General features: G+C 40.3%; 3 protein-coding genes and 1 long non-coding RNA gene across 20 annotated transcripts in view; 2 read left to right on the top strand and 2 right to left on the bottom strand.

Annotated features, from left to right (window-relative positions):
* Nucleotides 1–5,688, top strand: part of LOC103151179 (focal adhesion kinase 1) — a 59,367-nt gene extending 53,679 nt beyond the window's left edge. For 13 of the 16 annotated variants that reach the window (XM_016681222.1, XM_016681223.1, XM_016681225.1 and 10 more), the window contains 7 exons: nt 561–600; nt 1,122–1,225; nt 1,424–1,432; nt 3,010–3,165; nt 3,321–3,401; nt 3,484–3,569; nt 3,987–5,688. In XM_016681222.1, the coding sequence (XP_016536708.1) occupies nt 561–600; nt 1,122–1,225; nt 1,424–1,432; nt 3,010–3,165; nt 3,321–3,401; nt 3,484–3,569; nt 3,987–4,113 (603 nt within the window). In that variant the 3' untranslated portion in view covers nt 4,114–5,688. The remainder of the gene's footprint in view (nt 1–560; nt 601–1,121; nt 1,226–1,423; nt 1,433–3,009; nt 3,166–3,320; nt 3,402–3,483; nt 3,570–3,986) is intronic. The other 3 variants (XM_016681217.1, XM_007571081.2, XM_007571088.2) reach the window with 1 other exon arrangement.
* A 216-nt stretch (nt 5,689–5,904) lies between these two features.
* LOC103151178 (prostate stem cell antigen-like) lies at nt 5,905–9,542 on the bottom strand. The gene is made up of 3 exons (XM_007571078.2): nt 9,285–9,542; nt 7,188–7,304; nt 5,905–6,361 (listed from the first exon to the last, which is right to left on the bottom strand). The coding sequence occupies exons 1-3, from the start codon at nt 9,325–9,327 to the stop codon at nt 6,150–6,152; spliced, it is 372 nt and encodes a 123-aa protein (XP_007571140.1). The 5' UTR covers nt 9,328–9,542; the 3' UTR covers nt 5,905–6,149.
* LOC107838532 (uncharacterized) lies at nt 9,519–10,399 on the top strand. Its single transcript, XR_001664617.1, has 2 exons — nt 9,519–9,610; nt 9,768–10,399. It is a non-coding gene; the product is annotated as an uncharacterized LOC107838532 (long non-coding RNA).
* On the bottom strand, nt 10,074–16,281 carry LOC103151181 (cleft lip and palate transmembrane protein 1-like protein). Of its 2 annotated transcripts, none has more exons than XM_007571090.2 (17): nt 15,939–16,281; nt 15,444–15,535; nt 14,715–14,880; nt 14,486–14,607; nt 13,803–13,881; nt 13,600–13,720; nt 13,401–13,495; nt 12,772–12,856; nt 12,575–12,675; nt 12,438–12,488; nt 12,297–12,347; nt 12,126–12,208; nt 11,780–11,814; nt 11,586–11,641; nt 11,077–11,121; nt 10,829–10,962; nt 10,074–10,670 (listed from the first exon to the last, which is right to left on the bottom strand). In XM_007571090.2, exons 1-17 carry the CDS (start codon nt 16,137–16,139, stop codon nt 10,610–10,612), a joined length of 1,578 nt encoding a protein of 525 aa, XP_007571152.1. In that variant the 5' UTR covers nt 16,140–16,281; the 3' UTR covers nt 10,074–10,609. The 2 variants fall into 2 exon arrangements, with proteins under 2 accessions (XP_007571152.1, XP_007571151.1); XM_007571089.2 differs by having other exon boundaries at nt 14,703–14,880.
* Between the last annotated feature and the right edge of the window lie 96 nt (nt 16,282–16,377).

The raw sequence follows: 16,377 nt of genomic DNA on the forward strand, positions 1-16,377 counted from the left end.
GTGTGTGTGTGTGTGTGTGTGTGTGTGTGTGTGTGTGTAAATTGCCCGTAGTGTTGTATTTTTGGGTGTTGGTGGTTGTCAAACCCCGGCACTCTGTTGGCACCAGCACTTCTGAAGCCGTCTGTTCTGTTTTCTCACAACGAGAAAACAAAGATGCCAAGTTCAGATTTTAAAAAAACAAACATAAGCAACTCAAGTTGACAAGATTTTTAACCTCAGAAATGCATCGTAAATATGTTTATTGTGAACACGTTGCAGTTTTCATGAAGTGTGCACGTTTTTTGGGCCGTCTGCGAATAATAAATCTGAATAGCTTCGCTAGCCAACGTGAACAGACCACACAGCAGTGAAAACAAAGGCGGCCCTCCTGCGGTGTGGTGACTGAAAACTTTCCGCGCACAAAAACGAGAGCGGCTGTCGTGTGATTAACATTAAATAAGATTCTCTTCTCCTCCAGACGTGGCTGGCTTTGGCCAGCGCATTTTTAATTTCCTGCAGAGCCTCTTATTATGTCAGTGACAGTCCACTCACTAACCCCATGTTTTGCTTGTTTTGTGCAGACAGGAAACCAGCACATTTACCAGCCTGTTGGCAAATCAGGTAATGGGAACGCTTCTTTAATTCACCTAACCACTATTGTTCAGCTCTCTTGTCTCACCTCTGACAGTATGTAGCCTCTGATATACAGCTTTTGCCATTCCTCCCTTTTCCTATTCTGGTCCTGCACAGAAATGACACAGGGTGGCTCAATACAAGTGGATACCACAGCTTATGTTTTACTTGTAGAAATCTTTGAAAACTATTTATTATTTCTCCACCACTTCACAGTTATAAACTGCTTTGTATTGTCCATCACATCAAAACGTAACATGTTGATGTTTGTTGTTGTGAAATGACATATTGCAGTAAGGGTTTGAGGGTCTGAATACTTTTGCACGACTCTGCGTTATCACACTGTTCTGTAACTTCAGTAGCACAGATCTGAAAGCTTTGCTTCAAAATAGTTTCACAGCAGAGTGATTATTCCCCTTTTTTTGTCACCACATTTAGATTTGTCCTTGAACTTCTGAGTAACTTTATTTTGTTTTGGGGTTTTTTTGGGGGGTTTTTTTTTTTTGCAGACCATGTGGTTCCCCCCAAAAAACCTCCTCGACCGGGGGCCCAGAGCCAAGTGGGTAGTCTGGCTTGTCTAAACACTGTAGACAGCTACAACGATGGTGTCAAGGTGCAGAAATAATAACCATAAGAGCATGCGATCTCTACTCTTGTATGACTGCAGCAGCATGCACATATGCAAGATTGAAATATACACATTGCATGTTTTTAATGCTGAAAACTGTTAATATTTTCCTTTTTTTTTTATCTTATTATCTTTGGCTGCTCCGTCTCTCCCTTCCTTCTCCTCCTTACTGTTGACTCCTAGCCCTGGCGGGTAAGCTGCACACTGTCTGTGTTTACTGTACATCTCGTCTCACTTCTCTCACATTCTGTACTATTAACTAATAACACGTGCATTCCATTACTTGCTGTGTGTGTGTGTGTGTGTAGTGTAGTCGAGTTTTAGTTGTTTTCCCTCCAAACTAACTTTCACTTTTGTGGATTTAACCTAACAAACCTCTGGTTTAAAACACTTCTGTAAGAAATTTACTTTCGCTGACAAAAATCTCATTTTTCTTTGTCTTTGGAACCTTTTTAGTTGCCAATTAATATTAGTTTTTTTCTTGTTTTATTGGATGAGTCAGAAAGGTTGGCAGTTTGACCCAAACTACTCCTACTTTTTACCCATTTAAAAAAATAAAATAAAATTTATGGCCACTTATTGAACCATTACATTTTAGTTTGTCTCTTGGTTGTTTCATATTTTGATTAGTTCTTGTGCTTAACGAAGATTACGATTGCTATTCATATTGGCTATCGTGGTATTACTGAGTATTTGCTTGAAGCAAATAATTTATCTTTTTTTTGTGACAAGGCTGCATTTCCTCACAGCAGACTGTCAATAACAAAAAAGACTTTAAACATTCAGTTGTAAAACACTGAAAACACATTTATGAAGAGCGAAAAAACAGTCTGACAAAATAATGTGAAACAAATGCAAGAGCTGCAATACGAGTGTCTGCACTGACACAGTGTGACTCGGTATGAAACGTATGGAAATAACGTCTCCATTTTTATTAAATGCTTGTATTAGCAGGTTGCCAAATACAATAGATGAACTGCATTATCAGCGCATTGGAATAAGTTTTTAAGACTGTAGATTTGGTTCATCATACAGACCTGATGTGACAGCGCCATCTAGTGGCAGAGACAGGGAGCTGTGTATAAAAACATTCAGTATATCTCCTTTAAAATCCTTCTGCATCTCAAACTTGCTTTTAAGTTTAGCAGACAGAGACTGTATGTCCTAGATGGCAAAGTTTGATAACTGTGAATAAATTTCACATTGATTAATTGACATGCTTTAACTTTGATTTTAACATGTTACCCTGCATTACATTAGTTTTTGACTTACTAACTAAATGCATCTTCAAACTACAAAGGCAGTTTCACTGCCTGTTTGGTTTTTAGAAAACTTTAAATTCAGGTAAACTGTGGTTCGTAAAGTGAGTCTAAAATGCCAGACTAAGCACTAAGATTGCTTTGGAGTCGTTGCAAAAGGAAATAAAGGTACCGCTGTTCTCAAAATGCCCTTTAGTAAGAATCTCCATATATGATTCTCCACTCCTCCTTGACAGGCCTAGTGGTTCCACAAATATAACTGGGCACTGTTAGTCCAATAAAATCTGTGAAAATGTCATTCACAGTTTCTAAAACAGGTTCAGAGTTAATACTATGTATTAAAATATCCAGAACACTGTTTAAAAAGATCAGAAAGACATAAATAATTTGAAGCGTTTTAGTGTGTTTTTGTATAATTTCATTCCTCTTCTTCATATTTCATCTTTCAGTGAGGCGACCGCTCATTGTTTCGTTTGTTTTTTTTTTGTTTTTTACCTTGCTCTTGTTTAGCTGCAGCCTCAGGAGATAAGCCCACCCCCGACCGCCAATCTGGACCGCTCCAATGACAAAGTGTATGAGAACGTGACGGGATTGGTCAAAGCTGTGATTGAGATGTCGAGCAAGATTCAGCCGGCTCCTCCAGAGGAATACGTCCCGATGGTTAAGGTGACGGAGCCGCAACCCACCTGTTTCACTTTCTAATAGATTTCTGATTCACTTCCTCCATAAAAGCCCATTAGTTCCTACACATCTACATTTTTGTAAACCCTTCAATTAATGTTCTCAGTATAACCCTAACGAGTCTTCAAATCTGTTTTCAGGATGTGGGCCTGGCCCTGAGGACGTTACTGGCCACAGTCGATGAGACTCTACCTCAACTTCCAGCCAGCACACACAGAGAGGTGGAAACGCCAGCTGCACTTTCACTGACAGACTGAAAACGTGACCTGCGTCAGACGGTTTAATGCTCTGTGCCTTTAACAGATCGAGATGGCCCAGAAGCTGTTGAACTCTGACCTGGCAGAGCTGATTGGAAAGATGAAGTTAGCCCAACAATATGTGATGACAAGGTAACGCCAGCATAGCATTAATTAATTGAAAGGAGAAGGAAACATCAAAACCGATTTCCTTTTGGCAGAGAAGTGCAGTGTGGATTCTTGGCACAGTTTATTGTCCTATTCTCTACAAGTTGCAGTACTTTAATGAGTTATTAAATTAATTCTATGAACTGTAGTGAAAATCTACATCGGGTTCAAACTTTTGTGGCAAATACTTTTGTTATATGTAATTGAAGTTGGTGGTATGATTCTTCCCCTCTAGATGAAGAACAGCTGAAATCTGTCCAGAATTTCTGACTTTTATGCCGATGAGGCAACATTGCTTTTCTCCATGTAGACTAAATTATCTGGCAACACATTATCATTAATATTATCATGGATTTCCACCAATAAAAACTCTTTTTTCTTTTTTTTTTTATTTCATCTTAGCCTCCAGCAAGACTACAAGAAGCAGATGCTGACAGCGGCTCACGCTCTCGCCGTCGACGCCAAGAACCTCTTGGACGTCATCGACCAGTCGCGGCTGAGGATGATGGCCCACTCCCGCCCTCACTAGCCCCCTCTACAGGAGACCGAGCGCCTCTATGGTTTCTGTTGGAGAACTGGAGACTCGTGGATACCTTGTGTGTGTCAGTCCTCAGAGCAAACGGCAGCGGTGGCAGCCGGAGTGGACAATGGCTGCACTCTGGTTCAATCACTTTCCTCAGTCCTACTTTAACCACTGTGACTTTATTTAACAAAAGATCAGAGCAGAAACACTTCCTGAATCAGAGACTTGGCTGCTCCCCTGGGAGAGAAGGTGACCCAAGTTGATTTTTAAGCTGGATGTGAAGGTTTATAAAAGCTTACAACGGTATCAAAACACTATCATGGGAGAGATTTTTAAGCTTGAGCTGCTGTCATCAGGGGGAAGGGCTGGTTGGACTGTGATTAATCTGAAACATATCTCTGTGAAACCAAACAGAGGGAGTGGACTTCAGCCAGCAGCCGTCTGTGAGCGTTTTGTTGAAGTCAGTCGGAAGTTTTCAGCCTCGGTTTTGAACTTTCCAATCGGCGAAAACAGAAAGCTGGCAGATAAGACCTCAGAGATATTTTCTGCTCTGATTCGGTCCCAGATGTTGCTTTATACGGACGTTTTCGACAAGAGAGAGACGGGGTTTGCTCTGGAACAGCAGCCTGCCGTCTTCTCCTGTGTTTCCTCTGTCTCACCAGCTTTTATTTATAAACTCAAATTACAGAGGAGACAGAGGGAGGAACAGGAATTCACCATTCAGGACTTTCTGGAGAAACGGCACACTGTCCTCTTCCTTCGCCTCTGTTTGACTGACTCTTTGCTTCTCACCGGTCTTCCTCCGCTCATCTCTGAGCTGGTTTTAAAGACTCTAAATGTGAAGAATTCAATCCTGTCTGGGTGACACGCCACCACTTCCAGGACACTTTCAGCTTCCCTGTTTATTCTATTCTATTCTTTCCTTTTCGTTGGCTGGCTGGCTCCATGGTTTTACATGTTGTTTTTGAAGCAGTGACGTTCTTCTTCCTGTAACTTCAATCCCAGGAAAGAGGGATGAGCAGAAACGGTGAAATAAGTTAGACTTAACCTATTTATGTAAGTAAGGCATCTACTCCTCTTTACTCCCTCCTGATATTTACTCCCACTACAGCTGTTCCTCACGGGAAAACCCGCGTTAACGCCGTCGTGTTTCCGATCACCCTCTCAGCGGCACCAAACCTGCACTTTGCTGGGCCAAAACCAAACCAACACCCAGAACCTTTGTGAGCCCCTTGTTTCTGTCAGGTGCAACACTTTAAAAATGCCCCTCCTGGCAACGGTCTCACAGGTAAACAAATATAACCGCGAGAAAATGCGGACCGGAAACTTGTTGCGCTGATCACCTGCAGCGTGACGACAGGAAACATCCTGGCCACCGTACTGGTGTAGCATGATATACTGGTAAGGAGAAGAGCATATTTGCACAGCACCTAAAAGAAAAAAAAATAAACACTTGTTTTGATGGATTTAATCCAAATAAACTCAAATGTTCGTCTCATGTTCAACCAGCAATGAAAGGAGATCGAACATTTGAGTCCGACGTGGATTAAAATATTTCAGAACATACGCATATGACAAAAGGAAAAAAAAAAAAAGAATCATCAGAAACTATTTTATCTCAGTGTTGTTGCGTAATTCTGCTCATGTTGGTATATTGTAAGCTATACTGGTGTGTATCACTGATGAATTGTACAGAACCCGTAATGGTAAACACTGGTTTTTATTTTGTCTTCTTGGCTGAATCTGCCATCTTGTTAAATAGGAGGGAAAATAAAATAATGTTGAGATGAAAACTGGTTGGATTTTGCTGTCAGTGGTCTGATTTTATTTTATTTTTTTTTATTTCATTCAGTTGCAACAATTAGTGTTTTTTTGCCACATTCCCATTTTAATGAATGTCTCTCATAAATAAGGAATGAAGGATGATCCACACTAATTTTACAGCTGTACTTGTAATAAATCTTAGAATATATACACATAAAATAAATCTTTATAGATTTACAGTATTTACATGATTTATTTTTTATTTTTTTAGGCTGGCCTCAGTGCGTTAGCAGCAGCAAAACGCCTCCAGTTAGAAGCAGCAGCAGCGCCGCGTGTGAGTGAACAGAGTCCGCCGTGCTCCGGTTGCACATGTCGTAGCTGCAGCAGTTGACGGTGTTTCCGTTTCCGTCTGCGTCCACCGAGGCGGTGGAGGCCGCCCCCTTGCATGTGGAGCTGCTGGCGCACTGCTTCACGATGGCTTTCATGTTACCTGAACAACACATGAAGCTGTTACTACAGCAACCTCCTCATGCACACAGGTGATGCATATACTATGCAGATTTGTCACATTGAAACCACAAATTTCACTTTATTGTACTGGGATTTTATGTGATAGGTCAATGCAAAGTAGTAAGCAAAGTATGTTTTTTTGCTTTTGTTTTTATCTCCTTTTTTGTAATACTACAAAAACAAAAGTAATAGCAACTCACCACCTTCAGAATATACCTAACAAAAATTGTCCAATTCAGTTCAAATATATCTCATTTAAACCCAGCTGTTCTGTGAATACCCTTAGAGATTTATTAGAAAAGATTAGTGAACTAAGGTCGTCATGAAGACCAATGAACACAACAGAAATGGAGAAGTTTAAAGCTGGGATGGTTTATAAAACAAACTTTGAAGACCTCACAAAGCTTTGTTTAGTTCATCTGAAGATGGAGAGATTGTGGCACAACTGTCAAGACCACTGAGATCAACCTAAACCGACCAGCTGGGCAAAACGGCCACATCTCGGGTGGGAAAATCCTCGATTATCGATGAGGCATTCACCCAGAAAATGTGCCTCGACCCAAAGCGGGGACATGGCAAATGGTAAGATCAAAACTTAACACCGCACATTACATCCAGGGGTCAAAATCAAGGGTTCCAGTTGAAATGTGGACCCATATAAGAATTTGTTGACGTCAAAGTCAAGCCCTACTTTAAATTTTTTTCAAAATGTGTTGAAATTTTAGGTCTGTGACGTGGTGGGGGACAGAAAGTTCAAAGGGTTTGACTAGTTTAGCGAGGCACTGTAAAGGTGTGTTTATTATTACCCAAAGTGTCCACGATGGTCATGCAGGTGTCGAGCGGCTGCTGACACTTCTGCCTGTTCTGGTTGCATTCTTCATTGGTGGTGGTGGAGCCGCACACGTAGCACTGCAGAGACGTTGCTGGACAGAAACCAGAGATAAAGCCAGATTAATGATGGAATAATATTCCAGGAATGGTGAAAGGCATCACAAGAAACAAAATGGAGATTTTCATTTATTTTCATTTCAGTATTCAACAAAAGGAAAGGGTAAAGTAATTCCCCACTTTTTCTGTCCTGTATCTGCAAATCTTGGTTTCTGTTTTCTAGATGAAAGTCTTCTTGACCCCAGGTTTGATATTTAAACAAGAAAGAAAGTTCCTTGAAATAAAGTTCCTTGAAAACATTGACAGCAATGCTGAAACTGGTGAGGCCAGCTGGTTTAATACGCAATTTCGGTTTTGTTTGTAGTCCTGCTCGCCTTGAGAGTTATCAGATTGAAGCATTGCTCTGAGCATTTAATCCTAATGTTTAAACAAAACTGTTTCAAACTGGAGTTATGTCCTCTTGAACAAGTGAGAAGTTAAATTCTGAATCTAATGACTGGACAATAAAGAATTGCAGGTGTAGTTTGGACATTTCACATGCGATCCATTCACTGTGTCTAGTTTGACAGCTCTCCTCCCAGCTGTCAGACCTGATTATGTAAAAAGCTGTAAACAAATCCTGAGTCATCCTTCATTCCTTAATGCTTTGTTTCCAAGAAGTCAGTCTTGCCTCAAGTTATTTAAAGTGACTTTGTTCAATAGTTCCTCTGGTTTCCTCAAGGTCTTTCCAACTTTTTTCAATGGCTGAATTTATTTTTTTGTATCAATTTTCCACAGATGAACTTTATCTGCCTTTAAAAACAGCTTGGTCCTTAAGTAAAGACACATGAAGTAACACACTGTGGAATTCAATGTAGGCATTTTTCAGGTCTTAAAAAGCATGAAAAACATTAATAATGTTACATTACTTGAATTTACAGACTTTGTCCCACCTACATCCTGATTTCCATTATTCCTTCAGTCTTACGTTCATCCAGCCAAAGTAAATGTGAACGGAAAATGCCACAAGCTCTTGAATAATGCACCAGTTCTGCTTTCCTCGTTTGCTAATAGCGGTTTTCAGTGTGGTTCACTGAAATGCTACAGCCTTGAATATGTTTTTTATAACACTTTGCAGGCTGATAGATGTCAGTGACTTTACTTCTGATGTTGTTGTTATTAGATTTCTGGGCATGATGTGCTTCTGTTTGAGGTATTTTAGCCTGTTTCAAGCTAGCTGCCAGCTAGTATGAAGCAGCTCCATGCTTTCCTATGTACTAATTCTAATTTAATTTTTTTAATTTAATACTAATTTCCTATGTATTAATTAGCCAATTAATGTAGCCAATTCGGTACATTAATTAGCCAATTAAAGTAGCTAGGAAAATTTTACCTAAAATTGTGGTTAATCACATGAAGTTACCAGGGCAGCAGTTATTCCTTTACAAAGAGTGGGCTTGATTTGCAGGGGTTTTTTTCTTTTTAATAAATGAATACTAATTTGAAAACTACGCTTTCTTTTTTTTCTGTTTATCTGATATGAGAACAGGTTTGATCTGAAACAAGGAAGTGTGTGTGGCGGGGAAGCAAAAGCAGAACAAATGTATAAGAATATTTCAAATTACAAGAATATTTGAACACCTTGTTTTCTCATGACAGACATTGAACAGCATGTTGTGGAAAACTGACACCAGGAAAGATCCAAAATAAACTGTGAAGCTTAAGGCCTACCAAGGCAAAAACAATGACAGAAATGTCAGGTGAGATCGTTTTGTTTTGTTTGTTTTTTTTTTTACTTTCAAATCACCAGATGAAGAGACTTTTCCTTAAATCAATCCAATCCAAGTAACAAATTATGGAAAGTCTCAGTAAAAAAAAGTCCAGAATGCTGGTAGCTACTCTATACCTGCATTTTACAGTAAGTTCTGTGCATCAAATGTTACAGTCGTCTTTGAGGATTATTTCTCATTCCTGCTCATGAACTACTCGTCTTAACCTATTTTCACTTTGTGCATAATGATTATTCAGAGACATACCTGGAGAGAAGAGGAAGAAGAGAATCACAAAACTAAGTAACATCTTTTGATGTTAAAGTTTGCAGTCTGCGGTCAAACGTGTTGTGTTCAGCTCCTTGTGTTTGTGTCGTTTCAGGTGTTTGCTTTAAAACAAGCAGCTGAAGCAGATCCTCCCACTCCAGCCACCATGGTGGCATCAAGCCAAAGGTTGCCTCATTGTGAAGGACATTCCTTGAAGTTGGTTGTGGTTTCATAGATACTTGCCTTTTATTCACCGGCTGCCAGTCACATATGGGGATTATTGTTGTCGTCTAACTTTAATTTCTGCAATTCAAGAACACCTAAGGGTAAATATTCAAATCAGAAGTGAAAACCTTTGGCATTATTTGACGGTAACTTTTCAATGACTTGAATTATTAAGCCATTGAGATTTAACAGCTCTTGTGATTATGTCGCCCTTTTAGCAGGCTCGTCTCTCATTCAGGTCTCCTGTTTATTTTCCAGATGAGCGGTTGCAGTCGCCGTACTGCAGACGTGTGCACAACACACTTTTCAAGAATTTACCAAGAAACGGTGTCCTGGAGCGGAGTGTCAAAGCGATGCCATGCAGACATTCATTTGTTTTACATGTAAACAAACCAAGAAACCAGTTGGACAATTTCCTGCCTTCCCACACAGACGTGCACATTCCCTCTCATTCTGTTCCATCCATCCATTACATAATCAGGCCCAGAGGTTCTTGTTCCTCTGTAACTTTTCCCCAAACTGAGGAAAACAACAAACAATTAAATTCAGCTAAAGCAAACAAGCTCAAACTTTAACATATTTTATTGGAATTTTACATGACAATAACACAAATGCAAGTGCTTACTCATCAAGAAAGGAAACGATGACAGATGATACCTTGTTCTGTCTAAACTTTGAAGAGTCCAGAGTGGCTCAGTTTATGAGATTACTATTTAAAACCAAAGGTGATTGTTTCAATAATACTTGATGTGTTACAACACCACCACAGCAAAATTCAAGAACTCTACAGGAGGTGAACCGATGCCACCGATGGAGCTGGAGGGAAACAAAAGATAAAACCTCTCTACATGACTGTGTTCACTCTTTTCAGCAGTAAAATGGAAGTTTAACTAAAAAACCAAAAGCATCAGCTCTGCAAATGCAGACGTGGAGAGCCAGAAGCAAAAACCGCAGGTCTCAGATCAGTCTGTCACCGCCAGGTGGAGGTTTCCTTTCTTGTTCCCGTCTCTGAGGTCGATCGGTCCCAGCTGAACGGAGATAGATGGGCCGTCTGCGGTGTTGTCCACTGGCTCTTCAACGTGTCCGCTTGTCCTTCTCATTCACTGCGTCTTCACTTTCTTGGAAACACTCTCTCTTCTTTTAGGAACTGAAGAGTAACGTCTGGTGAAAATGACACAGGCCAGCGGGAAATCATTACACAATAATCCATTCATATGGAGTACAATCAAAAAATATATATCTTTCATCATATGCGGTTCTAGTTCCTGGTTCTTCCACAGTTTGCTCTCTGTGTTTGTGCTGAACCACGTCAGGGTTACCTTCGCTGGAAGAGGTACAGGAGGAAGAGGAGCTCATCTCTGAAGCAGGACAGCTGATGCGAGGAGGTGAAAGGAACGGATGAGGAGAAGAAGGAAGCGCAGGCGCACAGATCTGAAATCAGTGTGTTCACCCCCTGGTGAGGAAAGCAGATTATTTATACCTTTTGAAAAGTTGAATTTCAAAGGTGCATCATTCTGGCCTTTGTAGCCAGCATGTTTTAGTAATAGGAAATGAAGGAGGTGCTCACTCTGTACATCAACACTGCCCCCTGCAGGTGGCTCACAGACTTCAACTGTTAGACAGCCAAAAAAAACATGTTAGTCTTCACTTTATTACAGTAATTTTACAGTACCTTGCTGAAAAATCATACCTCTTGATTTTTTTTTCACTTTCTACAATGTTACAACCACAGACTTTGGTGTATTTTCCTGGAATTATTTCTGACAACCGCAACGAGAGCAAAGCATGCTCTTCGCTCTGGCCGGCTGAATACAAATCCATACTTTTAATAGTTATTTTTCCTTCTGCTTATTAAGTTGAGGGTTTAGTCACATTAAACCCCAAGAAAACAAGTTTGAGGTTGTAAAGCGATAAGAAATTCAAGAAGTGTGAATTCTTATGCAAAGTGCTGCAAAACTTGCAGTTCTTTGCATAAATTGATTTAAATTGTGAATCATTTAGTCACAATTGTGCTGCATGATTTCTGCTAACGAGGAAATTGAAAATGCGACTTTGGTTGATTCTGGTTTATCAGACCTTGTCGTTGATGAAGAGCTGAGGAGCCATAGATAAGAAGCCAAGCGCATACACACCTGGGGGAAATACAGACACATAAGGTATGATCCTCACAACACATCCGATGCATAATACGACGTGCATCTAGAAAACATGTTAGACATAAAAATCTGACTTGGAGGAGCCAGTCTGTGGACAAACGTAAAGAAACTCACCAGTGACCAGGGTGTTGACCAGCCAGGAATAGTAGCTGTCAACATAACACCACAGTCAATACAATGAGCACTCATTGTTCCTCAGACTTGTACAACAAATGTAGTCTGTTTGCTAAAACAAACTTATCACCAATTTTCCAATTCAGATTTTAAAATCTGAATTGGAAAATTGGTAATAATTGGCAATAAGTTTGCTTCGTCGTTTGCTTCTAAATTTGCTTCGCCGCTGAACAAAAGAGCCCGAAGGAAAGAAATCTATGTGAGAGCTGGAATGACGCATGTTTTCTGATAAGAGGCCTCATGCTTATGAATCCAAGCAGACAGGTGAATCTCTGAATGAGCTCACTTCTTTTGGCATATGTAGCCCAGAGAGAAAATGGCTCCGCTGATGCACAGAGGATACACCAAGTAGGACAAGTATCTGGAGGCCTGCAGGGGAAATAGCACAAAGCACTGAAATCAAACAGAGCTTGAGGCACATCATTAACTCTGAGCTCAGAGAGACTATTTAAATCACCTGCATGTCGTACTCCACCGTCTTTCGCTCCTCTTCATCCAGCTTGTTTGTCTGCGATAAGATAAGAGAGGCGGCTTGGAGCTTTCAGAGGCTCAAAACATTTAAACGTGAAATATTGCTTAGCTAAAACGGCACGCTTACATAAAACCGCCTGCTTAGCTGGATCTTAAACACTTTAAACACCTTCCACACCTGGTGGGATGAAGGATTATTGAGTTCAGGATGCTTTACTTTGATTTAGCCATTTTTAGTTTGAAGGAACCGGTCATGGCGAGTACCTCTACACACGCTCCCAGTCCGACAGGAAGGAGCACCAGCAGGCTGGTCTCCTCCAACAGGTGGAGGAAAATCAGCAAAGTGCCGAGACAGCGCCACAAAACTGGAAATGGAACAGAGGAAACGATGAGGTGGTTCAGTTACAGTCGATGTTTGGTCAGAGGAATGTTTCTAATATGGACAAGAAGACAAAAATGACCTGACTTCCTCGACATTCCCACCATGCTCTTCTTTTTCGCCCATGAGCATACGTCATTTTTCAGAGCCAGAAATTCACAAATGAGCTGCAAATTAGAAAGTTATTGCGGTTAATTAGAACAGGCATACTATTGGCTGTTACATTTATTTAGAATATATAAGAGTTAAAATACTAGTCCTCAGACGTATCTGTCAATGCCTTTCAAAAATATTTATTCCTCTGAAACATTTTCTCTTTTTGTCATATTTACTACCACACACCTTGATGTATTTTATTGGGATTTCATGCAGTAGGTCAAGAAAAAGTCAGAGAAATGTGAAGTTGAAGGAAAGTAAATATTTTTTCCAGTAATTCTCAACACTGTGATGTTGATTTGTAGAACAAGTCACAAGCAAACTAATCTGATGCTGAATACAAATGCCTGCCACACTTTTCAGATTTTGCTTAGTGAAAGATTTTGGAAATTTCTCGGCTTCTCAGTCACACACTACGTTGTGTTGGTCCATCATCTAAAATCACAGTAACAATAAAGCTGAGTTTACTGTAACGGGATTTAATTTGAACAAGCTCAAAGTGCATGAAGCATTCTATCAAAGGCATTCTTCTGCACTTATGTTGTGTGCTCTTACTTGTAGAGATGTGATGAGTGCAGTCAGCACTAGCAGGTAAAGGTTGGATCCTATCAAAGTCTCTTTAATCTCATCAATATTCTCCTCGGTGAAACCTGTCGAGAAATGCAGAGCAATTTATTACACATGAAATGATTTTCAGCTGCATCAACAGCCTCATTTCATATCTTAGGAAAACACAACGTGCACCCCGGCTCACCAAACTGTCGGAGGGAATAAACTATGTCATGCAGGTGGATCCAAAACCTGAACGTCCTCAGAGAGATTCCTTCATAGGACACAGTTAGAGGGAGCTGCACACTGCTGCTGCTGTTGATCTCCTGAACATGAACAAGGGTGTGGAATCGGATCAAACACCAACATGTTTGATCCTATAAGAACCTGTGTGGGTCGCCGTCCTACCATGAGGTCTTTGACTCTGCAGGTGAGCTCATTGACCAGCAACAGAGGCAGATACGTCATCCGTCTGCCCTCCTGGGATCTGCGAGCAGAGAAGAGAAAGAAGGAAGGTTGTAAGAAAGTGTGAAAGACTCAAAATACTTTACAGACAGTATGAGCTGAAAAAGAACTTGGGTTAGTATGTTCTATTTCTTCAACAACAACAAAAATTATTAGAGTTATGGATCTATGTCTTTGCTAATTCTAGGATTTCTGTATATTTCTGCGGACGTCTTGTTATTGGTTGTTAAGAATTAGCTTTAATGTTTCATTGCTTGTTCTTTCATCCCTGGTTGCCATTTTTTAATCAAATTGTTTCTCTAAAGTCCTTTACTTCACTATTCTTGTTCTTTTGCAGCTTAGCTTGTGAATTTTGTTTTGTTTCTCTAAACAACAAATACATTTTCATGTCACCTGTCTTTCTGGATGTTTGTGCCTAAATGAAATCTCGAAATACAGTTATGCTCCTTCCATCCAATAAATGATGACTATGTGTTTCTTCAAGACCTATTGGCTTCCAGGGCTGAATGAAAACTCCAATGTTCATGATTTATTTATTAACAGGAGAAGCTTCATTTCTGATGCCCTGGTTTTTCCATCGCTGCAGTAACCAGCATGTGCGGCAGCAGTGAATCCTGCTCACTTACATCCTCATGTATCGTCGCACATCACTGGGAAGCCCCGCCTTGCTGAAGCTGAACTCCTCTGACATCACAGTGATGGACAGGTGCGGTCTCCAGTGCGACACAGGCCTTTGAGGTTCACGCTTCTGGTGGAAATACAAAGATATCTGATTTCTGGCAAAGCCACGGTGACATACGGTTGAACTGGGACACGGTATTGGACACCATCACCAGGAGGTACCTTCATTGAGGCCTTCTGGCCTTTTGTGCGTGGAGGAGTGATGTATGTGGTGAGATGAGCAGCGTAGTGGACTTCTCTCCGGTCCTCCAGGGGTGAAATACCGGCTTTGTGAACATAAACAACTGCGTACAGAGAGCCATTATTCTGAGTCTCCTCTGGCAGAGAGACGCTCACCTGTCTGGAGAAACATTGAGACATCCTGCTGTTTGTGGGATATAGATCCTTTTTAAATAATAATTTAAAAAAAACATGATTTTGTATACAAAGTTCAAAAATTATGGGTTAACGTATTTACACCCCTTGAAAATTTTCATCTCTTGAGTCAGTGTCTTTCATTTTGATCTTATTTATATGATAGAAACTGAAAGAAAGTAGAATGTTTCTGTTTTTTCACTAAGAAAATCCTCTGTTCTGCAGTATGAATTTATAATGAGCCCCTTTTACTGTGATAACCCAAAATAAAACCCAGTGTAACCAATGAGACTGACAGGCTGGCTGTTAAAAGGCTCAAAAAGGGGGTTCAATAAAAATATTCGCACAAAGCTGAAAAAATTTTAAGATTTTAATTTGTGCAAAATGTTGAAACCATGCATCCTTTTCCATTTCAGTTCACAAATATATACGACTTTGTGTTAGTTTATTTATTTACATACAATCCCAATAAAGGATACTGAAATGTGCGGTTTACAAAATATTGTAAAATATTATGTGGCTATGAAAGCTCTGTTGTGTCAAACCCACCTCTCAAACGTAGAGTGAGGGTCAAAGAGGTCAACTCTGAGAGCGAGGGTGAGTTGGCTGTTATCTGGCACAAGGCAGGTAAAGACACTCATCTGAATAAAAGGGCATATAGTGGGAAAAAATGTGATTTAAAACTAAACAAGAGCAAAAAATATAACTATCATGGGTGCTGAAGTCAGACTGATTATTCTACAGAGAAACATTTACCTGTACACAGTATAAATCAGACACTTTACACATTTTGTGATTCAAAGCTAAATTTAATCTATTATAGGTAGATAACATTTCTTAGTTGTTGTTTTTTTCAACTTAATTATATGTCTGATAAACAGAGGAAGCTAAGTGTCTAATTTTCATGGAAAAGAGCTTTATGCAGAGAAATGTTACATAAGAAGATGAACAGTATTGTTTGTTGTGCTAAAAGAAATTGCTTGATTTTCATATATTTTCCATCATGATTTGATCAATTAAGAAGAAAAAAAAGCCTGTACTAACCTGCAGTCTGGGTTTGGCAGCCAGGTAGGAAGTAATGCAGGGCTCTCCCTTGCCTCCATAGCAGGGTTTGGTGTTGAGGAAGCCGTACAGCAGCCAGGCGGTGTGCAGCATATACACCACGAAAACTCCCAGCAGCAGCTTAGCGACGGAGCTCCTCTTGCCTCCGCTGTCTGCAGGTTTGGAGTAACAGGATGGGAACATAGTGGAAACAATGGTATTTGACACCAAGAGAAAAAAGGGCGCAAAGTGTCACGGCGTCAAAAGACACAATCGGCACGACTTCCTCCCGACTCGCAGCATCCTTCCGGTTATGTCTGCATCCTGCTGACCTGGGGATGCTGATGCTTCGCGCCTGCGCACACGCTCCTTTAACAATTCGAATTTGAGAGAAACGCTCGTAAATACACTAAATAAATTTGTCAATTTGATTCATGCGACA

Source organism: Poecilia formosa, unplaced genomic scaffold (assembly GCF_000485575.1).
Source record: "Poecilia formosa unplaced genomic scaffold, Poecilia_formosa-5.1.2 Scaffold273, whole genome shotgun sequence".
Lineage (NCBI taxonomy): Eukaryota > Metazoa > Chordata > Actinopteri > Cyprinodontiformes > Poeciliidae > Poecilia > Poecilia formosa.